Raw genomic sequence first — 20,975 nt, 5'->3', positions numbered from 1 at the left:
GCTGATCAACTGATCAGGCACACGCAAACGAGTGTAAGGAGTCATCGACAAAAACTGCGTCGTTTTTTCCCAGGATCAATCGATATATCCAATGGATGTTTTCGGAGATTGGGTTCTGACACAATGGAAGAGCTCCTCAATGATTAAGGTTCCTGGAGCCTGATGAGAGTGCCGAACGAGCTTGTCAACCTTGAAGGGAAGCGGTTCTCTGTTGTCGAGATCGTTTGGCGTTCGGCTTAGAGCCTGGGCTCTGAGACCAGACTGTCACCGCCGGGTCAGGGGCGAGGTCCGCCGACATTCGGCGCGGAAGGATTGCGTTGCTCACTCGCTTTGTTACACCGTATCAGCTAATTCATTTATTCATTCATTATTCTCTCACGCATTCAGCAAACGAGAGCAAGCTCGATCGCACCCTTGCCGGCTCATCAGGTGAGCTCGACCAAGGCTGAATCGTTAATTCCTCGGTGATTAGATATTCAGTTAATTGAATGATGAACTTACCGACAAGGCTCCTGCACGTCATCGATGCCTGGTCGTAGATCGCAGATTTGTTCGACGACGTTGGACGCGATTCGTGCCTCCTTGCACGCTTCTAACATTTGGAGCTTGGCTTCCGCGTTGTCTTGCGCGATGCTCTCTCCAAGGGAAAGAAACTTCTCGACGGAAACGTGCAGGGCTTGTCCGACACGCAACATGTCGCGTGCCGTCGTTTCTTGTCCCACGACGCCGGCCACATCATCTCCTAGCGGGTCGACGGAAACCACCCCTACTGCGGACGGATTTGACTGAAATGGAAAAGAGACAACATGAGTACCGTAATTCGGGAGCTCCGCTCCTCGACATCCGATCTGGATGCGACCGTACGTCATTCCGGAAGGTCATCTTTCGAAAAGGCACCGACAAGCCACCGTGAGCTCTCCATGAGCTCGAGGCTTGTAGATTAGATTCGAAATCGCTCGATATTTCTCTCCATATTTCTTCTTTCCTGATTCGGAGGAGCGCCTGGACCTCGAGCTTGGGAATTTTCCCTGACAGTGAGTCGCTTTGCCAGGAGACTCTTCGGTGAGGAATGGATCTTCCGTCATCTTTTGAATTCGGAAGAGCAATTAGTCATCACGGCTGCGAACGTTTCTTGTGTGCGTGTGTGTGTTAACTCTGGAGCGAAGCGTGTTCACTCGGTCCTGACTCGAGCCATTGAGTTCGGCCTGTCCCGACGTATTTGTATGTAAATCTCCAGAGTCCAACTTTTCTCACCACTCAGCCTGTACTAGTCGCGAGTTGAGCTGTCATCACAGTCGCGTGTACGTCGACTAACGACGTGGATTTGCTCGATCCTTCTCGCTGACGCACACAGCGTCAGTCGCTCCTAATAGCGGCTGCTCCATATGACCATATCAAATCGTCTAAACTCACTCGGTCGTGATGAGCGATTGCGAGCCTCGGCACGAGCCGTTCGACCGAGCTCCCGACCGACACTCCTAAGCAACCTCGTGAAGGCACTCTAGTTCAATGGCTTCGAACCCTTTCGACCCGCTCGTTTTGAAAACGACTTTGGCGAGAGACTTCCGCGATTCATTCGGAGACTCCAGAAAGTTGTCAGAAGCTCCACACCTGCCTGTTTGAGTGCTGTTTTGATCTATTTTCTCTTCCGGTATGGCCTACGCTACTATTCGGAGCCGCGCGGAGCTTTTCCCCTGGAAAATTTCCGGTGGATACCGTACCCAGGATCATCTCCATCATGATCAGCTCTGCGCGATGGACAGCGTGCATAAGTCACAAGCGGGAGTACTTCTGTTCTTTGTGAGGCATTTCATACAACACAGCATTCAGCGCGGCGGCGGTGGTTGCGACGTATAAATAAATCACGCGGAGAGACGCAGATGTACGATCCGCCGGCTCGTCGGCCCGTTCGCCCATTCGCTCTCTTGTTCTGATATGAGAAGATGGTCCCAATCCGGATGGATGGATAGGTGACGGACTGACGGACAAAGTGACTGATTCAAGATTATCCTTTTAGCCGACCGGCTCCAGCTGGTTCCTGTCCCCATCTTCCCGTGGGCGTTGTCCGGAATGGCGCTCGTCGATGCGCGCTCGCTATCTCTTCGGCGCGACGGCTGAGCGACCGTTCCTCACTTATGCAGAAATCGAGATTCCATCATGCAAAAGCCACCTTGACCGCACCCACGGCGCGGTGCCGTCAGATGATTTGAAATATCGATAAGTTTTTCTCACCGGCTCCTTGATGAACCATCCCGAGTGTCGCTGCTTCACGGGCGACCGAGCTGTTTCTTCGGGTCGCGGGACCCAAAACAGGTGGGTCGACTGCATGCATGCAAAGATACGAGACATGTGGCTGTGGAGCGAGCGAGGGCGGAAAGCCGAAGAAGGATGTGACCGAGTTCGGACGTGGAGTCTCCATTTATCAATTTTTCATTATCGTCATCCACTCGGCGAAACTCATCGTCTCTATATCCAGCGCGGTATCTTTCTTAATTTACGGCTGTTTCGGCCTACGCCCACTTCTCCCGGCCCAGCCTCCGGTGGAGACGCACGATTTCCGCTCTTCCACTCTCCCCCTCAGCGAGGCGATGGTCTAGTCCCGCCTCAGGCTCACGAGCTCATGACTCTGCCAAAGCACGTAGTCGATCCTGATTTCGGTGACATTGGATTGGGAAAAGATCTGCTGAATTCTTGTTTATGACCCGCACGACTCCGGTTGGATAATCGCCCGAATCTTCCCCGCCATTCGGAAATTCGAGAGGTCTTCCGAGAATCCTCGCCGAAATCCCCGAAAACCGAGATTGATGCGCGATGAAGATCTTACCCGATCGGAGTCGAGAACGGCAATCGGATCGATGGAACATTCGCGAAGGGGGGGGCAGAGATCTGATTCCGGAGCACTCCCCGGTTAGATTAACCCCTTGATCACGAGCATATCTTCGAGAAGATTCCTCACAGAGCCAGACGCAGTCGACGCCATTCGTTGCGCAAGAATATTCATTCCACATGAGACGCCGACGGGTGATCTCAGAAGTTTGATCCATCAAAGATTGAACTGACGACACCCCGCTTGATCCTCTCCTCGATTACTCCGTCCGCTTTTAGAAACCTGCGCCCCATCCACCAGCTTAAGCCAGCGACACTTTCATTTTCCCTCCTCGTAGAGCACCAACCTGGTAGTGGTTATGACCTCGTCGAGTTCGAACCCGATGACTGGGGAGGCTAACTAAGACCTGCTGATATGCTCCGAGGAGTTGCGATGGGGACATCGATGGGGGGATGCATTCGGCGCCGAAGAACCTGCAGTCATGCGCCAAGTACTAGCGCCTATTCCCGCATTGATAGCATTTTCGTTTTGAATTCAGCCGTCGGAATCGGCCGGGTTTCGGCTTCCCCGTCTGCAACTGGACGCCGGAGAAGAGAGGAATTCATTTCGAGCGGGAAAAATTCATGAAATTCGTCGGCTGAGATTTCGTACGGCCACAGACGCAAAGACATCCCACCAGGTCCTCAGCGGATGGTTGCTCCGTGGGTATCCGAAGGAGTTTAGAAATTCACCGCCCAAAGGATGGTGTCATCGAATTGGAGGAGGCCCGGAGGTCATTGCGCCGAGTGGTGGAGCACGAGGCTTCGAAGCGCAGGGTGATGGACACGTGGCAGACAGACTCTCGGTCGAGCACCCAATGATGAATTCGATGATCCACGGATAGCGATCTGTCTAGGACAATACGCCTAATTGAGCGATTCGTCGAGAGCGCTCGTTCGTCGACTCGATTGCCGTATACCCTAGGATGGTTTGCCCGTCATTATTTATGCATGTCAAGCGTGGTCTCTCATGAATAAATTGTAAGTGGCGACGTCATCTCGCGCTCAACGATTCGGGGTCTCGAGATGTGGTATGTCATAATTTAGAATGTTGTTGTCTCATCGTGGAGGGTCGAGGGCTTGAATTATTTTGAAGATTAGCAATGATGATCAGCTGAGAGAAAAAAAATCGCCTCCAAGGGAACGAATGAGGGAGCCGTCGGCGGGCTAAGGAATGGCCAAGACTTAGATCGCATCGCATGAGCCGACGGGAGCGGGTCGGTTCGAATGACCGACTTCCGGAGAAATCTGGAAGAGCAAATGGTAACAGAAGCGTGAAGCGCTCTGCCCAAGCAAGAAGCCGTTTCCAGGGAGAGATTGAGATGGGGACAATAATGGCGACTCAGCTCGACTGGACACAAACAAACTGACAGAGAGACGAAGGGGCGAGAAACTGGTAGCAGCCGGCCAGTGTCCCGGATTTTCGACTCCATGGAATGGCCAATTTAGGCCCAGCCGGTCAGGGGTCATGGATAGACTTTGCGGCTGTTTCGGAGGTCGCCGTCATTGGGTCTTCTGAGCCAACGAGGAGTCGGAAGGAAAACGGGAGATAGAGGGGGATGTGGTGACGGGGTGTTGTGCGTAGACGGGTCGCTCGTTTCAAGGTCGAACCGACACTGAAGCCAAAGGCCTCGACGCTTCTGCTCCTGAGCGAACTCCAACGTCACGTAGCCCGGCCACTGGGTCTCTCGAGAGAATTCACCCTTGATAGAAGCCATGCTGAAAGAGGTTGAAGGCGGTGCCCGACCGGCTTGCTTGGAATTGACCCTCAGACAGACCGAGCAATCGGGCGGGGAGCGGACCGCGCCAACGGTCAGTCTGCTTGTGGCTGCCGCGGACGCGCCTGAGCTGTTCCATGAGCTATGAGCCGTCGACTCGAATCTGAGATTTCAATTCACTTGGGACGGCAGCAACTTCTTGCTTCTCTGTTTCCCCCATGCATTGAGCCTACGTCTGCTCACCCACTCGTCCGTACGTCTTTTGCGTGGGTGCGTACACGTACCCTCGACATCAGCGGAGTTGCATCGGCTTGTTTGCTCATATCACGTCCTTGAATGTCGACAAGTCGATGCTCCATTTTTCTCCCATGTGAGCTCCCAGCGGATGTTTGCCGGACCTAAGAATGAGCTTGTCAAATCGACGCGAGGCGATGGATTTCATCAACGCACCGGAAGAACGAGCGCCGCGAGATTTTCCCAAGTGATCCGGTTCATGATCGTATATGTCCTCGTTCCAGGTCATTTCGCGAGGATTACGGCGGCTCCGCGCGGATCCTAACCGTTACCTTCGAGCCACCAATATTTGCAATACATGGATCCCGAGTGGAAGCCCGTTCCGCTCGGACGTTTGACCTCTTCAGTGGGGTCCTGACCAAGAAATACAATAATCAACCCCCATTCCGGCCTCTTCGCCGAAAAAATCGCGACCCGGACCACTGAAGAGGAGCTCGGGCGGAGGCTCCAGGTGACCTACGGACGAACTGCGGAGTTCATGACGTTGCAAAGTGCTCGCGTACGCGACAGAGCACACTGGGCCACCTTGAGAACAGCTCGAGCGAAAGCGCGAGTGGCCTTAGTAGACGAACATTACTTGCATAGGGTGCCAATTGGCTGTCGAAAGCTTTTTTGAATTGGGTCACGTCGTCGGGGCTTCCTGAGCGAGTTCCGGAGAGCCGAAATTTGGATGCATGCCCCCGTCTCCGTACCTAGTCTTCGGTCCCTCTGCCCGTACATTCGCCCGTCGAAACCTGTCGTCGCGCTGGTCCGACCGTCGGCCTCGTCGTCGCCCGAATACAGAGAAACCACCCACTGCGACAGTGGGGGAGCAGGATTCCAAAACTTGTCAGATGAGCGAAGGGAATTCGAACGAATCGGAGGAATCAAGCTCGATTGACTCACTCAGAGCGGTAAAAGCCCCAGGGAATCCGGGAGTCCTTGCCTCCTCCCTCTGTCCGTTCCTTCTTCAATTGTGTTCCCTCAGCTGATTCGGTAGGCGAACGTGTCATTCCAGAGCTCTAATCAACTAATCGGAATTGTTTCAATCACTCGGCACCATCTTCGAGAGAACGTGCGCGAGTTTTTCCAAAGAAGCGATCTCCCCAGGATTCTGACCGTCTCGGATCGCTCGAGAAATCGTTTTTATTCCTCCGCCGCAGCTTCTTTACGCTCCTCAGAAGCTCGCTGACCTTGGCGAATGTTCTGCGAATTCCGCAGATCTCCATAAATTAAGTTTTCGGAAAAGGTGTCCGCAGGTGCGCACGGCTCTGTTGGAGCATACGATGTTGACCTTCTAAGCTCCTTTCTTCCTGAATATGAATACGAATCCTCCGAATCGTTTTCCCTCACGAATATCTCATTGCTCAGATATCTCGCCTTTGTCCACATCGAGCTCATGTCTCCCAGCCTCCACCCTTGACATCCGCATTATTAATTTTGTCAATCCGGAGTATGTGAATCGATATCTGGAAACCCCGATCGAGCGACTCCAGCCCCATGCAGTCTCGCACGAGATGAGAGATATCCTCCGTCGAGAAAAAAAAGGAGGTTCCCTCTGATCCTCAGAGCCGGTGACGCACTGAAACTGTGCAGTCGATCAAAAGGGCTTTAGCCAGACGCCGATCTGAGCCGGGCGGCGGATATATAGGAAAACCTTGGACTTTTTTTTATCGCCGCCGAAGATCAATGAATCAATTAGGTCCTGCGAGAGCGGGATCCACGCTCCCACTGACCGGAAGTTCGGGCGAAAGTCGGTTCGAGAATAGAGCGCGGCCCGAAGGAACTTTTTTAATAAATTTTCCGATGCTCCCGGAAAAAAAACTACAAGCGGGCGTCTCTCCGTCGCCGTCGACAACTTCGCGGAAGCCTAATCGCCCTCCGGAATCAGTGAATCTTCCTTGCCATCATTCCTTTTTTGGGCTCACTCCCTTTCTAGCTGGCGTCTCCCGGCGACGCCGGCGAGACAAGCCCTCCTCATTTTTTTCTTCTGAAATCGTGAGTTTCGACCCAAAGCCGTCTTCTTGGCGCAGGTCGGAAATAGAAGGCGCGAAAGCCATCTCTTCGTATGGCATCGATGGAGCGAACTACCTGAGCGGTGCGAGGCGGAATTCGAGGAAACTGAGGAAAATGATTTGTTTCTGGAGGCAGACAACTTTCTGCATGTGTTCGCCTGCGAATGTTGCGTTCATATTTCACGCTCGCGGCGAATGCTACTCCAAATGAGGCCTCCAGCGAAACTCCCATCGCCTGCTCGCCCCACGTTCAGTAGTTGCGTACAGAAGAAGCCGAACAGCCGCAACTGCGAGACGCAGTAGATTGCGTCTGTTGGGAAAGGAGAAAAAATAACTAGCGACAAAAGGGGAGGGAGAGAGGAAGAAAAATGGTGATACCGGGGGTCGATCCGTTCCGTCTCTGCACTCGGTACAATTACGTGAGCTGTAATAATACGTGTTCGCTTTTCGGTTTTCCGCTTCTTTCCCCTCTTCTGCAGAGAGCTGCGCCGCAACTTCCCCGAAGTAGTTCGGCACACTTCCTCTCAGCACAGACAGGAGTCGGCAGGGAACTCGGTTGGATACGTTCGCTGTGTGCTTTCCTCTCCGTTCCCGTTCTCTCCCCTGCCTAAGATACGCAGCAGATATCATTCAGTTCCCTCAAGGTGGAAAAAAATAAGTTCTGTCCTATGCAGGTCTAGGACGCAAATTCCTCGACGAGGCAAACTCGACAACTTCGCCTCGGTCGGCTCTGAGCTGCTCCCAGCGGCGGCATTTCTCAAAGAAGAGGATGGAAATTCTTTAAGGAAACTCTCGGCTCGAGAAGTGGGTCACGACGTGTTGGAAATGAGATAAACTCTGCACGTGGAATTCTGCGTTCAAGAGAGAGGAGGAATGCCACGTACTGAGTGAGGACTCCGCGGCTCGAGTGAAAAACGCGAAGTTTCGCGCGTGGTGTTCGAAATTTCAACAACTGCAATCTTCGGTGTGGCGCGATAGACGCTTGCCGCAACTGTGGCGTAGCCCGGGCCCAAATATCGTCCTCGAGCATCAGCCATGGAAGTCGGCTCGCGTAATCATCCGCGAGATTAAAGAATCCTCCATCTCCGATGAGCCGCCATCGCTCCATTGCGGCGGCGCCCGATCGGAAGGGGGGCGGTATGGCTGCGACAGCTCGGAATATTAATCACATTGCAATCGTCGAGCCCACCCTCGGCTTTTCTCTCCGAGACCAGTTTCTGGATGAGGATATCTTGAGGGCGTCATCCACTAACTAATAATAATAACAGTAAGTCCGAGCGTGGCTTGGAAATCGAGCGCAACACGGCCTGATTCTGAGGAAAACCCGTAGCTGCGGTCCCCGATGATATTCATTCTGAAGGTTTCCCGAGGGGATGATTGCTTTCCGCGCGGAGAGAAATTCGAAAACAAATTACGAAAGCACTGAGACCGAGTCCAAAATGGATCTGTTATGAAGTCGGCTCTTATGTCACCTGGAGCAAAGCTTGCGCACGCGAGGGCGAGCCGCGGAAGTTCTTGGAAAAAATTCACATCACGGACCGTCAGGCTTCGCTTACGCTCCGAGAGCTCCGTTATGGAAGCGATGCTAAAGCCTTGAAGGACGCCGACTCCGAGCTCGCGGGTCCTGCCGCCCAGGATGTGCGAATCTGATCAGATTAGGCTCGGCCGGTGTGACTTATATGGGACACTTGGGTCAGCGTCGTCGCATCATTGGCTATTCCGACCGAGGAGCGAACATGCTTCCAAGCTCCCCGGGGTCATGATGTGAACTGGCGTCGGAAAGGTGGAAAACTTACGTTTCGAAACGGAATGTTCCTCGTTAAGGTGGGAGGATCGTGTATGTATGGAAATTAGAAGGCGATCGGAGCCTGCTTGAGCGCTGGGTCACAGGCACGCGCGGACCGAGTATACTGTAGCCGAGTGGTCAGAGCTGCTCGCCTGTCGATTCGTATCGCTCTATCCACAACGGAACCGTTAGCGAGATGGGCGACGTGGCTCACGCCGAATCCGTCGAAGCCGGATCAGTGGAGCGATCTGACTGTGATCCATCTTTCGTCGATAATGAGCGGTTTTAAGTTCGGATTCACTCGTGTTCGATCACAACACTACGACAGATACAGCTAGCTCGGGGTCGAACTCCGACTCCAACTGCCTACCCATCTACTGCATATATCAAGTCACGTCTACGGAGATTGGCGAAAATCCCAGATTCCGTAAGCCTGTCAATCAGGAACTCGAGGCGGCGTTTTAGTCGACTGATTGGCGTGTGGAAGGAGTCTTCGCAATTCGGGAGCCGGGGATTTCCGAGCGAAATCGCAACCGCTCGAAATCGGATTCAGAGCTCCTAAATAAAATCAATTCCGAACTGAATGATCAACAAATGAACCCTTCGTCACAGACGCGGAATACGAATGTTCCCGATGCAGGTTCGTCACCAAGTCTGACACGATGTCGCTAATTTTCTTGCTTTTGCTAATTTATCTCATGATAATGATGATTGCGAGCGGAGTGTGCAGCGGCTCGTGATGCTTGTGAATGCTAAAGCACTCGATTAGCGAACAAGTTGTCTCAAACTATGCAGATTGCTTCCAGTCCTTCGACGTCACGTCCAGACGTGTTCCGGCTTCACAGCGGCGCGCGTGATTAGTGACCGACCCACCTCAGTACCTATCGACCGGGCGAACCCGTAAACAACACGAAAACAGATTCCTTTGACGACGACGACAGAGTCCAACAGCTGGTGGCAGCTGCTCCACGCACCAGCCATCGGTTGTTAATAATTTTCAAACTCCTGCGCAGACCTTGGCACTTTTTTTTGGTCAAGCTCGCCCGCCGAGTGATTGACTGGATGATTCGGGGGACCGGTGGTCCAACCGCTTGCGCTCAGTCAGGGCTGGTTTCCGCTATTATTCATGGAATCCATGGCAATGCTCTCTGTGTTTTGCTATGCAAACAGTTTTCGGATGTCTGAATGGCCCTTCCCTGTCTGGCTTGTCTGCTTGTTACCTCGCTCGCTCCAAGCAGCCAGAAGCAGCCGCTTGGCCCAATCGTCCGTCTATTCGTCCGACGGCCCGCGCTGTCCTTTGAAGAACGTAAAACGCCAACGGGTTATAAACATCTCGCGGCGTTTATCGGTGACGGAGCGGAGGAACGAGAGTATCGGAGTACGTCGGAGAACGAGGCGGTTTACGGGCTGGCCTAGCAAAACGTTCCGGAAGCTTCCATATTTATGAACATGCGACGCGTCGAGAACCTAATAGTAGACGCCATCAGTGAACCGCAGCAGCAGTTGAGGGATTTCGCACATCGGTCCTCGAGGATATCTCCTCGGGATCGTCTACCGCGCGCCGCTGTCTCGGCCGCGGCTTCAGCTTTCTGTCAGCTGGAGCTCGCCGATAAATCCATCGGCTCCCGATCACATTCAATGGTGAAAATCTCATTCCGAATCCGCTCCCCGGCTCTGATCTCTCACGCCCGCCCCCGAGCCGGTCTCTGCCCCTCCGCCCAACCCGTCCCCTCAATCATCCGCGAAAGGAAAATACGACGACAATTCCGCTTTTGATTGACGAGTCCCCCAAGGTGGGAACGACCGCAAATCCGCCGCGGAAAACCTCGTTTCCATATCAAGTCGAGGAATCTGAGCGAGATCTCGTCTATCGGGAAGCCCTGGACGATTTCACTACGGCGGCCATCGGAGCTCGCTCCGCTCATAATGAACTTGGGAGGAATCCGATTGAGAATCTGCAGAGAATATTACAGGGCCCGTCTGGCCTAATTGAAGTCCAGTCCCTGTTTGGCTGTATTCCGTGCCTTGAAAACGAAGACGAGCAAGCAACGTAAGAGCTGATATTCGACGAGCGGAAGTCTGAATAAGAGTCGAGCATCGCTCCACATAAAAGAAGACTAGTCAAGGAGCAAAATAAACGAGCTGAAGCTCGCGAAGATTCAAGCGTCAACGCAGCTGCTGAAAACCGAAGGAGGGAAAAATCTCGCGAACCTTGTCTTTAATGTGTTCCGCGCTATCTCCCGCAGTGAAGGTCGTTTCCACGATAAGGCCAAGTTTGCAGAGACGAGTTTTGTGCAGAGAGCAAAAGGAGAAGAGGGGATAGGAAACTCCGGGGGCTGGGGAGGGGCTCAGGAAGCTAGCCCTGAATTGCAAGAAGTCGTCGTCGACAACCTTTGTTAGTTTCCCGATACGGAGGCTATACACTCTCGGGAGTTCTCGAACTTCCTGAAGATTCTCCCTGAGAGCCTTCCCGAAAAGAACAACAACGCTCCGATTTACGCGATCCGCCTCCATTTCCGGACGAGCGGCATCTTGTAATTTGATTTCTTCGAGCCGAGAGCAAGATTTCTACGTTATTCCTCTCTCTCTTCCGTCGTTCCGATTTCTCTCATCCCATTTCTCTCCGGGCACTTGAATTCGCAGTCTGAGTTGTTCCACAGGACGACGCTTCCTCCCCTCAAAATATAAACTGTAGAACTCCTTTACGGTCTCACGTCTCGGCTGCGTGCTGCGCGTGAGCGAGCGTGGAGCAGCCCGATAGAAAGATATAGGAGTTGCCGTTCAGGTTGGGATCGTTCCCGGAATCCCTAAGCAGCTGCACGAGCTGCATTGACTCGCGCTCGCGTGGCTACTGCAGGCAATCGAAGCTATTGCGATGGCACCGACCCAGCGAGCGGATCTTGCAAGTAGTGCAATGGCGGCATCGATTCTGGCTAGTTCCTCCGCGGCTGTGGTAATCTTTGCGGCCGTCGGTATTCGGCGTCGGAATCATCTATCTTCATAGGGATCATTGATTGCGGCGGCTGCGATTCTGGTCGCCGCGTCTTTGCGGCCACAATGACCACCGGTTCCGGTTGCCATTGAAAGGGGAACATCGGCCGCAGACACGATATGCGCGACTGAGTGAGAGACGACTGTCCGACCAGAGAGCGGCGCGGAGGCTGCTCCAAGGGGCTTCTTCGCCGCTGCAGCCTGCTGCGGAGGCAACGCACCACGCGTAACAAGGAGGTATGGAACCTCTGCAACGACTCCATCCCTCTGAATTGCTGGTCTTCGCAAAGCTTCCGATTCGGGCCGAAGACCTCCAGCTCTGTCGCAGACATCTCGTCTTCCCGCACCGACATCGGACCGAAGTGCTGACCCCGACGAAATTCCGATTCCGCTTGTTGACAAAGGGAACGACCAGAGGAGCGAGTCTCGCAGCCATCTGCCGCGACGAAGATTTCTCGAACCTCAGCAAATTTACAGCTGCATGTCGCTAGTCGAGCGACATGTATCTCTCTATCCTCGATCTGACTCGAGGAGCCGCGACCGAGTACGAGTACCGGGACAAGGATTCGATCCAGGCCGAAGGAGCATCACGTTTGGCTCGAGGCCAGCGAACGGCTTCAGTGCACTGCGTTTCACTTTGAGTAAGGATGAGCTCTAATTTGTTTGTCTGGCTGTTTGCTGCTGCGACCTACGTATGTATGTAGAAGACGTCTCGCGGATTCATTCGAAGGCTTTGTTCGACTCAGCGGGCGCAACTTGGGGGAAGGGGGGGGGGGCGAGACTAGAGCCGGCGGAGTCAGGGCTCGTACGACTGTGCGAGGGGGAACGAATGTTAGGACAGAAGCCTTTTGTTACCGGACAACGCATTGTGCAACGCGCTCACAGTATATAAAGACAGGTCAGGCAAATTGGCCTCGAATGATTCGCCGTCTGATTCCAGCGTCTTCCGGCGGACCAGGCGGTGCGGGTCGGTAGGCGGTCGGTCGGGGGGACGCACAGACGCCGGGAAACGAGTACGCGGGCAAGCAACACGTTTAAAATTCAGGTCGGCCGGGTCCTTGCTTGTTATTAGAGCCTGCTGGTGGTGGTGGTGGCTGCCGACTAGCTCTATTCGTTTGGCATCGCGCGAGGGTGGAGACTTTCGGGACGACGAACCGACGGACGGAGGAACTTCGTACGTACGTACGCAGGGACGAGCCAACCGGCCACGTTGCGAGTGCGTGTTGGGCTCGGAAATCAAACGCCAGCAAGCGAGAAGGAGGGAGAGCGAGGGATAGGAACAGAGAGCCCCCTCCCATCATCGGCGCTGCCGCCACCGACCCCAGAATATCGAGGGGCGCCCTATTACCGATATTGGCAGGTGGAGTAGCCGTGGTAGTCGTCGCCGTTGTTGCAGTCGTCGTCGACGACGACGTCGTTTTAATCTGGTTTCATGTTGCTTCATGGCTCGTGTCTCTCCACCCATCCCGGCCGTCCGTCCGTCCATCTGTCCACTTTCATCGCATCTACGGCGGTGTGGCGTTTCTCTTGGAAAAACTCACGTATCAATCAAAGTCCCCGTATATGGTACTGCGATACGTTTCTGCAATCGCACCACCATGTCCGCAGGGACGGCAGCGAGAGAGCCGGGCCGCTGTGCGGCACGAATAAACTCCTCGGGCTCCGAGGAAATAAACCTTGAAATATGACGAAGATTTTCCGCCCTCGGAAGCGGCTCGGCCGAAAAGGCAAGGACGCCGGACCGAAAGTCGGAAAGAGCATTGAGAAGGCAAGGGTTTGTTGCCTTCTCTATTTTTCGGGAGCGGGGCCTCATACGGGAGCCGGATACAGATACATACTGCGCGTTTCCACTCCGGAGCCTTATCCATCTAGTGGAAAAGTGTATGCAACCAGTAGAGGTAGAGGTTTCTCCTATTCGGTCTGTCAACGAGGCACAACATGTGCGACAAGGCGAACCAATCGCTTTCGCGCCTCGAACAGCTACGTGCCCGCCGCTCCGGGCAGTTTTTAATCACTATTATGGGGTTAAGAGATTATTTTCGTCGAGAGTTTGCTTGTCACTCAGAACGCGACGTTTAACGCGTCGACGAGGTCCCGCGTGAAGCTGATCTGACGCGCGACGACCGTCTGATCCCCTCGTACATGGCGTCGTCACCTGCTTCATTATAGAACGCCGTCGTGCCTGTAGCGTGCACAAAGAGCACTCGATGGCTTTTGAGAGGATTCTCTCCTCGTGACGAAAGCAGGACAATAACGATGACTCGCGTGAATGCGACGCTCCTCCCCTCCCTGTGTGCTTTATCTAGGTGAGAGGGAGTGCTGACCGAAGGAATAAATGGACGTTCGGTCGGTCGTCCGTCCACTCGTTGTTCTCTAACGAAAATCATGATTCATTGGGGATAAAAGAGAAGAAAACGCTCCATTTCACTTACCCTAGAGTCTAGAATGGGCTCGTATGAGGGCTGCATCATAGCCCCTGTGCTTGCTGACCGAAACCTGTAGGCCACCACCCGATCTGGTGGCATGTACCAACTCAGGGTGGAAGATGCGAATCACTTGCTGTGCTCACTTACTGGCTTTTACTTTGACTCATTGCCAGTTGCGTGACGTCAGCAACGATGAGGAAGACAACAACGTTTGCACTCGAATCGGTTGGGGTCCGACGGTTTTTATCTTATTCGGATAACGTAGCTATCTTGGATAGGAGGGAGGAAGATGGAACTGTCGAGATGCCGCCAGCTGCATGGGTCTCGCACTCAGGTCACGACAACATTTCGTTGCTGTTGTTGTCGTTTCTGCTGCTACAGCTGACCGTTGGCGGCATCGGAGAAATTCGTAACGACTCGAGAATCCAACTCTCCTGCTGCTGCTGCTGCAGCTGCCGTTGCGGTGACGTCAGAAGCTACTGTTGTTGTTTCCGCGGTGGTTGTTTCTCGTGCGAGCGTTGTTGCCTTTGTTGTGACTATCGTAGGCGTTCGCTTGGTTCTGTTGCGAGAGAAATGTTGCATGGGGCAGTCGCCTGAGCTCGGCAGAGTGTCACAGCCTTCGATGACGATTTCTTTTCATTTTGGCAGCCGTTCGAATCTGTGTTTGTTCGCGCACGGATAGACACACAAACACAGACGATCAGAGTTCTTTACGGGGAGCAGTACTTCCGTACGGACGACGTATGAATCGGTAACGACGGGTGCAATGTTGAATATTTCTTATCGCGGTCGGAGGATGTCGGCGTTTGCTCGAGTTGAATCCCTGGTCGAGTTTAGAGCGAGTCGGTTGAATTTCTTTCGCTACCAACCGTTCCCCACGGCAGCTGGCGCGAGTGCAGGTGCTAAGGTCTCACTGAGAAACTTCGAATTTCGCTTCCTACATTTCTGCGGTCCTTGAGCTCGCCAATCAACGCGTCAGTCAAGCAATCAGGCTCGCAGGGTCAGTCGATTTTGTGGCCAATCAGAAAGAGATCCCCGGACCAGATTCTACATGGGGCAGGTGAGAGAGGTGGTGGCGATGATTTCGAACTTCGCTCCGACGCCTCCAATTTCGCTCGTCAGTTCGAACAGCCACTCCGCAAACTGTAAAACGATTCTACGAGACGATCCAATCGAGAAATTCGAATGCCTTCGGAGGCCGAGTGCTCCTTGTTCAATTATTCGATCGCTGGCTTCCTCCACAAGGAACCGATGAAACTCCTAAGATGGGAGCTAGTTTTTGTCGCTGCTGCTCTGGCTGCGGATGATGCTGCTGCTTCTGCTGCTGCTGCTCGTGTAGCGAATGTTTCTGTTAATCTTGCTGCTGCTTCTGCTGCGACTGCCTTTGCTGTCGCTGCTCCTGTCGACGAAGATCATGCTTCGAGAATTGGTTGTTGACTACAATGCAGGGATTAGTTGTTGTTGGAAGAAGGGGAGGACACAACACAGTTTCACAGCGGGCACTCGTCTGCGACCCTGACTGTCTGTCAGTCGCGTTCGGTCGTCGTGTCACGGGTGTCGCCGAAAAAACATTGCAGCCAGCTTTGCTGCTTCAGCTGACCCGAGCTGTCCTGGAGGACCCTCTGGCGGCTGGCTGGCTGGCTTGCTCGCTCGCTCGGTTCTCTTGCTCGCATTGAAAGATGGTGGAATCAGCCAGGAGCAGAAAGACCGCGAGCGAAAGGACTACCCATTCCATGCCGTTCCCTCTCCACAACACGGCCTTCAAAGAGTTACAGCCACAGCAAGGGCACTTCCCCGCGGGAAGGATGCTTCAGGTTAGCGCGAAGATCGCGATCGGAGCTCAAAAAGCACGGGATCGGGCTTCGGGTTAACGATTCTATTCGTATACCCGCCGTGTTGTTCCATCGGGGGCGGTATGCCGACCGAGGAAGAGTCATGGGGAATTCTCGAAATTTTCCCCCAATGACCCGCGCGGGAAAAGATGTTCTATCGAGCTTGTGAGAGGAAAATTTCCGGGAAATGGCAGGAAATCTGACATTCGAATGGGATTTACAGAGTGGAGAGCCGTGCCACACTTCTGAAGCAACCACCTGCAGACGTGGTGAGGACTGCTGGAAAGGGCCGTCTCGGAGAGGGACCTGCAAAGAGTGAGGAAGAGACCCAGGAGGACGGCCATAGCAGCTCGGAACACAAAGAACAAATTTTATAATCCTGAGAGACTCCTGAGTCGCTATAGAGGAGCACCAGGAGAGATGCGATGGTGGGCACGAGACGCTTCGCGCTTCGATCGCCAGCCGAAAATGATTGGGCAGTGCGGCAAATCGCTCGGGGAGGAAAAACAGCGGATCGTGCAACATCTGGGTTTCACCGAGTTCTGGCTCCGAGTTCTGAGCGGCTATCGCTGAGTAACCTCGACACTTTATCGACCCCAAAATGAGGATAAGAGCCGCAGGTCGAGCCTCCAAGGTTTTTTCTTTGAATGCAAGGGGGAGGGGAATTTTTCCTGTTGTTCCCGACGCCAGACCCAGGCACGCTCGAAACGATCGAGATCCCGGAGTCCTCGGAAGCCACTCCGAGACACGTGATCCAGTTTGAGTTGGAATGGGAACACGTACAAGGATGGGCTGCTCGTCGGAATAACGCCTGATAAGGAGGGCACCACCGTCTATCTATAGGTAACTCGGAGCCGCCAGCCGGCCGCCGTGGGCAATCAATGATGTGCCTCCTCATTGTTGGACGGAGCTGAATTGTCGTGCGTGAACGTGATCCGACTCTTCGATGTCAGGCTGTTGAATGAAATTTATTGCCGTTGTCGGTTCCGGGGCATTGCAAGCACCAAGCCGCAAGATACCTCCCAATGTTGGAAAAAAGCTCTGCCGCAGGGAAGACAAGGGAGAAATGGAAAAAAAATCGATTCCTGGTCAGTACCGAGTTTATTTTTCCCGAACGTATGACGTTCGGGAGCGAGGACGACATCCTGAAGCGAGTGGGAACTCTTGATCCGTTCGCGAGTTAATGAATTGAATGATTTAGAGTGACGAGTGCCTACTGCTGTTGTGCGTTCGAACGAATCGAGCTCGAAAAGAGCTCTAATGCGCGACCGTGGAAGGCTTGGCGACCGTCAAATGAGGCGTGCGCTCGACTCAGCCGAAGAGCTCGACACTCCGATTCGAGGAACGGATTCCCCGAATTAGAGCGTTCGGAACCTCTCCGGTCGAAGTCGCTTTCTTGCCCCGCGTTCGACCGGATCCACATTCTCGGAGTCCAGACGCGCGCGAGTTCCCGCTGCTCCCTCGAACCTTCGCTGTACGTTCTCTTGACTCCTCGAGCCTGTTCTGTTCCCTGGACCTCAATCACAAGGGCGACGCTGACGTCGACTCCCGTCGCGGAAGACTGCCCGATTCTGATGGCGGGGACGTAATTCAATATCTTTTTGCTCGAACGGTGCCGTCGCTTTCCGCTGCATCGTTACATCGAAGAGAGAAACCAACTCGCTCAACAACAGACATGCTCCGCTGATGACTTGGCGAAATCAGGATGTATGTCTCCTCCGTCATCAAGTCCATCTTTCTTTCACCCATCTCTGGTCATTCTTCCTCAGTTCGCCTCATCTCATCACCATCGGGAGGTCGTCCACCCCATGCGTCGACGCCGTAGGTGGGAGCGAAGCTTCTTTCCGCGGGATTCTTACGTCTCACCTCATCGACTCCTGTTTCATCTCCGAGTGCCGGGACTCGTCCCGATCCTTTCAACAGTTTTCTACTTCTTCGAAGGCGCCGTCATTCTTGGGACAGCTCTATTCCCCCACCGGTCAGCCGACAGCTGAATGAGCGATCGCAGACCCCCAGTCGAAGCGTTTGCTCTCTTGTCACTTTCTGCTTCCTATATCAGTCCGACTTCTTTCCTACGATGCTCCCACACCTTTTTCCGTATTTTCTCTCCCGTTCTTCACTCGAACTCCAACAACCGTCGAGAGATTTCACGGAACCCATTCAGCTCTGGAAAAGTCAGAGCATGAATATACTGGATGAATATCTCGGAATATCTTCCCGATGATTCCGTTCCTTTTCTCTCAATATTCCATCTGATCTAGCGCTAATCTATACACCCGGTTGATGTGGGGGACGTCCGCGAAATATTCCCTCTCTGCGTACATGTAATCTGAGGCTTATCTTAATCAATAGGGTATTGATACAGTTCTGCCTCGGTAGTTTCCCGTGTAGGTCCTTCTCTCGCTGCCGAGGGATCTCTCCGGAACATCGAGGGGACGGGGAGGGGCGTTGGGCTGCTGCGTTTTTTCCAGATCTATTGCGTTCAGGCGCTATCGTTTACGTCTTTTTTATTGCCCACGACGCGGCAGCCAAGAAGCTTTTGTTATGACGATCCAGTGCCGGATGCGAAGGCCGTAGCTGTAGATCTCCCTTATCACTATTGATGGACGCTACTCGGAGCCCGGCGATGAAATCAGCGAGAGCAAAGCAAGCCGCCCTCCAGCTCTCATACCCAAACAGGATCCTTCTCGGCTGGCCACGGGCATTTGGTTCGCACACAGACATAATCACGACTTCCGGCGAATCGTTCGAAATCGGTATCGATTTCGACGCGGTCGCAAAGCCTCAGAACAGATTTCTAGAGTCCCACCAGCTCAGCGTGGTCGTCATTGTTTCGATTCGGCGTCTGGATTTGACGAGGAAATCTGCAACTCATCGGCTGGGGCTCCCGAAAACAAAACGAATCCCTCTCATACAGCTGTCCAATCGACGGCTTTCGAGTTGCAATGATCGAAGCTCGTATTTGTCTGGCTGCCTGACTCGTTGCCGTCGACAAAGGCTGTCTGCCGAGCTTCCCCGCTTGCCTCCGGAGTCCGCTCGCATTCGCAACGATACGGGCCTCTCGCAGCATGGCTCCGAGCACCCGCGGACCCATCGAGGAATTCGCTGTGGTTTGAGAGTCATGCGAGCAACACGAATCCGAATCGGCACACATCGATTGAGCTACTTGTTTTACGCGGCTTTCCGTGTACACTGTCGGGGACCCGAACGAGAACGACAATCTGTCAGTCGACGCCGCGCCCGAATGATGGCATGCTCACCACGACAAAAGGCAAAACATATCGTTTAGTCTCCAGACCGAGGAACTTGAGCGAGTACGGAGGAAACAATCACGATACCCGAAATCGGTACGATGCCGGGTCCCCGGATAGTGCTTTTCTCATCGAAGGAGTGGCCCCGAGTCTCCCAAGGAGAGCTTCAGGACTGGGGGAGCTCGTGATCGACGAGAATGGACGATTCGTCATTTGAATGGAGGAGATACAGGACCACCAATGGAATGCGGCCAAGGTCGGCTTCCGGTGCCATCACCGTAAGTACATGGAGAATTCGGGGAGAAGGGAGGTCGATGTGAGCAGCTAGAACCTATGCTGGAACACCGCTGTCAAGACCTTGGGAAATGTTATGGGAGCATTTCTATCGATGGATACCGCTGAAGAAATACTCATTTCCGGAAAAACTATTTTTTAGTCAGATTCGGACTCCCTGTTTCAAATGGTTCCGAATCGAGTCAATTGGTTCGTCTCTCCTTCGGAGTTTTTCTCTCGAATCGAACGAGAGCCAGCTTCGAATACTCGAAAAAATATCAATGCACGGGATTTTTCTTCGCACTCATCTGGCGGGTACATACGCGACCGATCGTACGCGCTCTCCGGATGATTCGATGATTCGGATTCATGTATGATGAGTCATGACGCGAAAGTGAACCTGCGACAGCTGCTCTTTATTGCCGCAATCGGCTATTGAATCAAACATTAGGCTCTGCTGCTTTATGATCTATCGGCGCTCCACTAGCAGGGCTTCGCCATTTTTATGCGGCTCTCATCTGGACAATAGATCTACATAGAAGGGATTGCTCCATGTGAGCTTCGGAGCTTTCGATTTTGAACCCCCGTTCGAATCCGTGGAGGAAGGCGGGTAGAACAAAGAGCGTGAAATTGACGCTGACGGCTATCTTCCACACTCAGAATTCAGAACGAAGAGCCAGCACGGAGTCGAATACAGAAGGGTGAGCCGAAAATTCCGCAGCCTTGGAGCGATGGCGAACTCCACGCGTCCATGTCTTTCCTCCACGGATCGGCTCTAATTCTGAGTTCTATAACAGCTCGTAGCTGGCTGTGGTTCCCAGAGCTGCTGAGAGTTGTCGTCGGGGATATCACTCCAACGTGGGATACGAGACGATCACGCGGCCCAAGGATTTCACGAGTCAATGACGTGGAGTTGCAACGCGCGCTCATTCTCGGTATTCCCTCCCTGACGGTGACGTTGACGCTCTGCTCGTCCACCGCGATCCGAAAGGCGGAATCATCAAGGATGTGGATATTTCGGTCCGCCGAACCTCAAGTCCTCGGTGCCCGGTCCTACGTATCGAAGGAGAGAGATCTCGCTCCCGTCGATGAGTCCAAAGCGCAATTTTCGTCGAACGGGCCGCGAGACGGAATCAAAGACCTCCATCGGTATGCGCTCACCGGAGCGAGAGCCGAGAGGGCGAACTCCCCCTCAGTCCGACAATAATATTTGGTCTCCTTACTGGTGAGCTGTGAAGAGTGGCCGCCATCTTAGGAGCTCGGACTCATCCGGAACACAGACCAGCTCCCAGAGGAATCATGCTGTGTACATGTTGGAATACCGAATACCGGAGGACGGCCGTTCAAATCGCCCCCTTCCAAGCGGCGCGGCGGAGTCTCACGAAAAGAATTCGGGAAAGGGAGGGGGGGGTGAAGTCACGGAATGAACTTACACAGGGGTAGCTACGCAGTCTGAGCAATTCTCCATGGAGCATGAAGCACGTTCTACAAACGGACCGCTAATAGGAGCTGACCTCTCAACCATCTCGTCGCACGGAACAGCTC

General features: G+C 53.6%; 1 protein-coding gene across 1 annotated transcript in view; it reads right to left on the bottom strand.

Moving 5' to 3' along the window:
• Nucleotides 1-14,119, bottom strand: part of alpha-Catr (alpha-catenin related) — a 37,917-nt gene extending 23,798 nt beyond the window's left edge. The window contains exons 1-2 of the mRNA XM_029110488.1: nt 14,081-14,119; nt 502-785 (exon numbers count right to left, since the gene is read on the bottom strand). Of these exons, the coding sequence (XP_028966321.1) occupies nt 502-785; nt 14,081-14,119 (323 nt within the window). The remainder of the gene's footprint in view (nt 1-501; nt 786-14,080) is intronic.
• Between the last annotated feature and the right edge of the window lie 6,856 nt (nt 14,120-20,975).

The sequence above is a fragment of the Galendromus occidentalis genome, unplaced genomic scaffold (assembly GCF_000255335.2).
Source record: "Galendromus occidentalis unplaced genomic scaffold, Mocc_1.1 scf7180000076592, whole genome shotgun sequence".
Taxonomy (NCBI): Eukaryota; Metazoa; Arthropoda; class Arachnida; order Mesostigmata; family Phytoseiidae; genus Galendromus; species Galendromus occidentalis.
The sequence above is the reverse complement of the archived record's forward strand: the minus strand, read 5'-3'. Positions and strand labels throughout refer to the sequence as shown.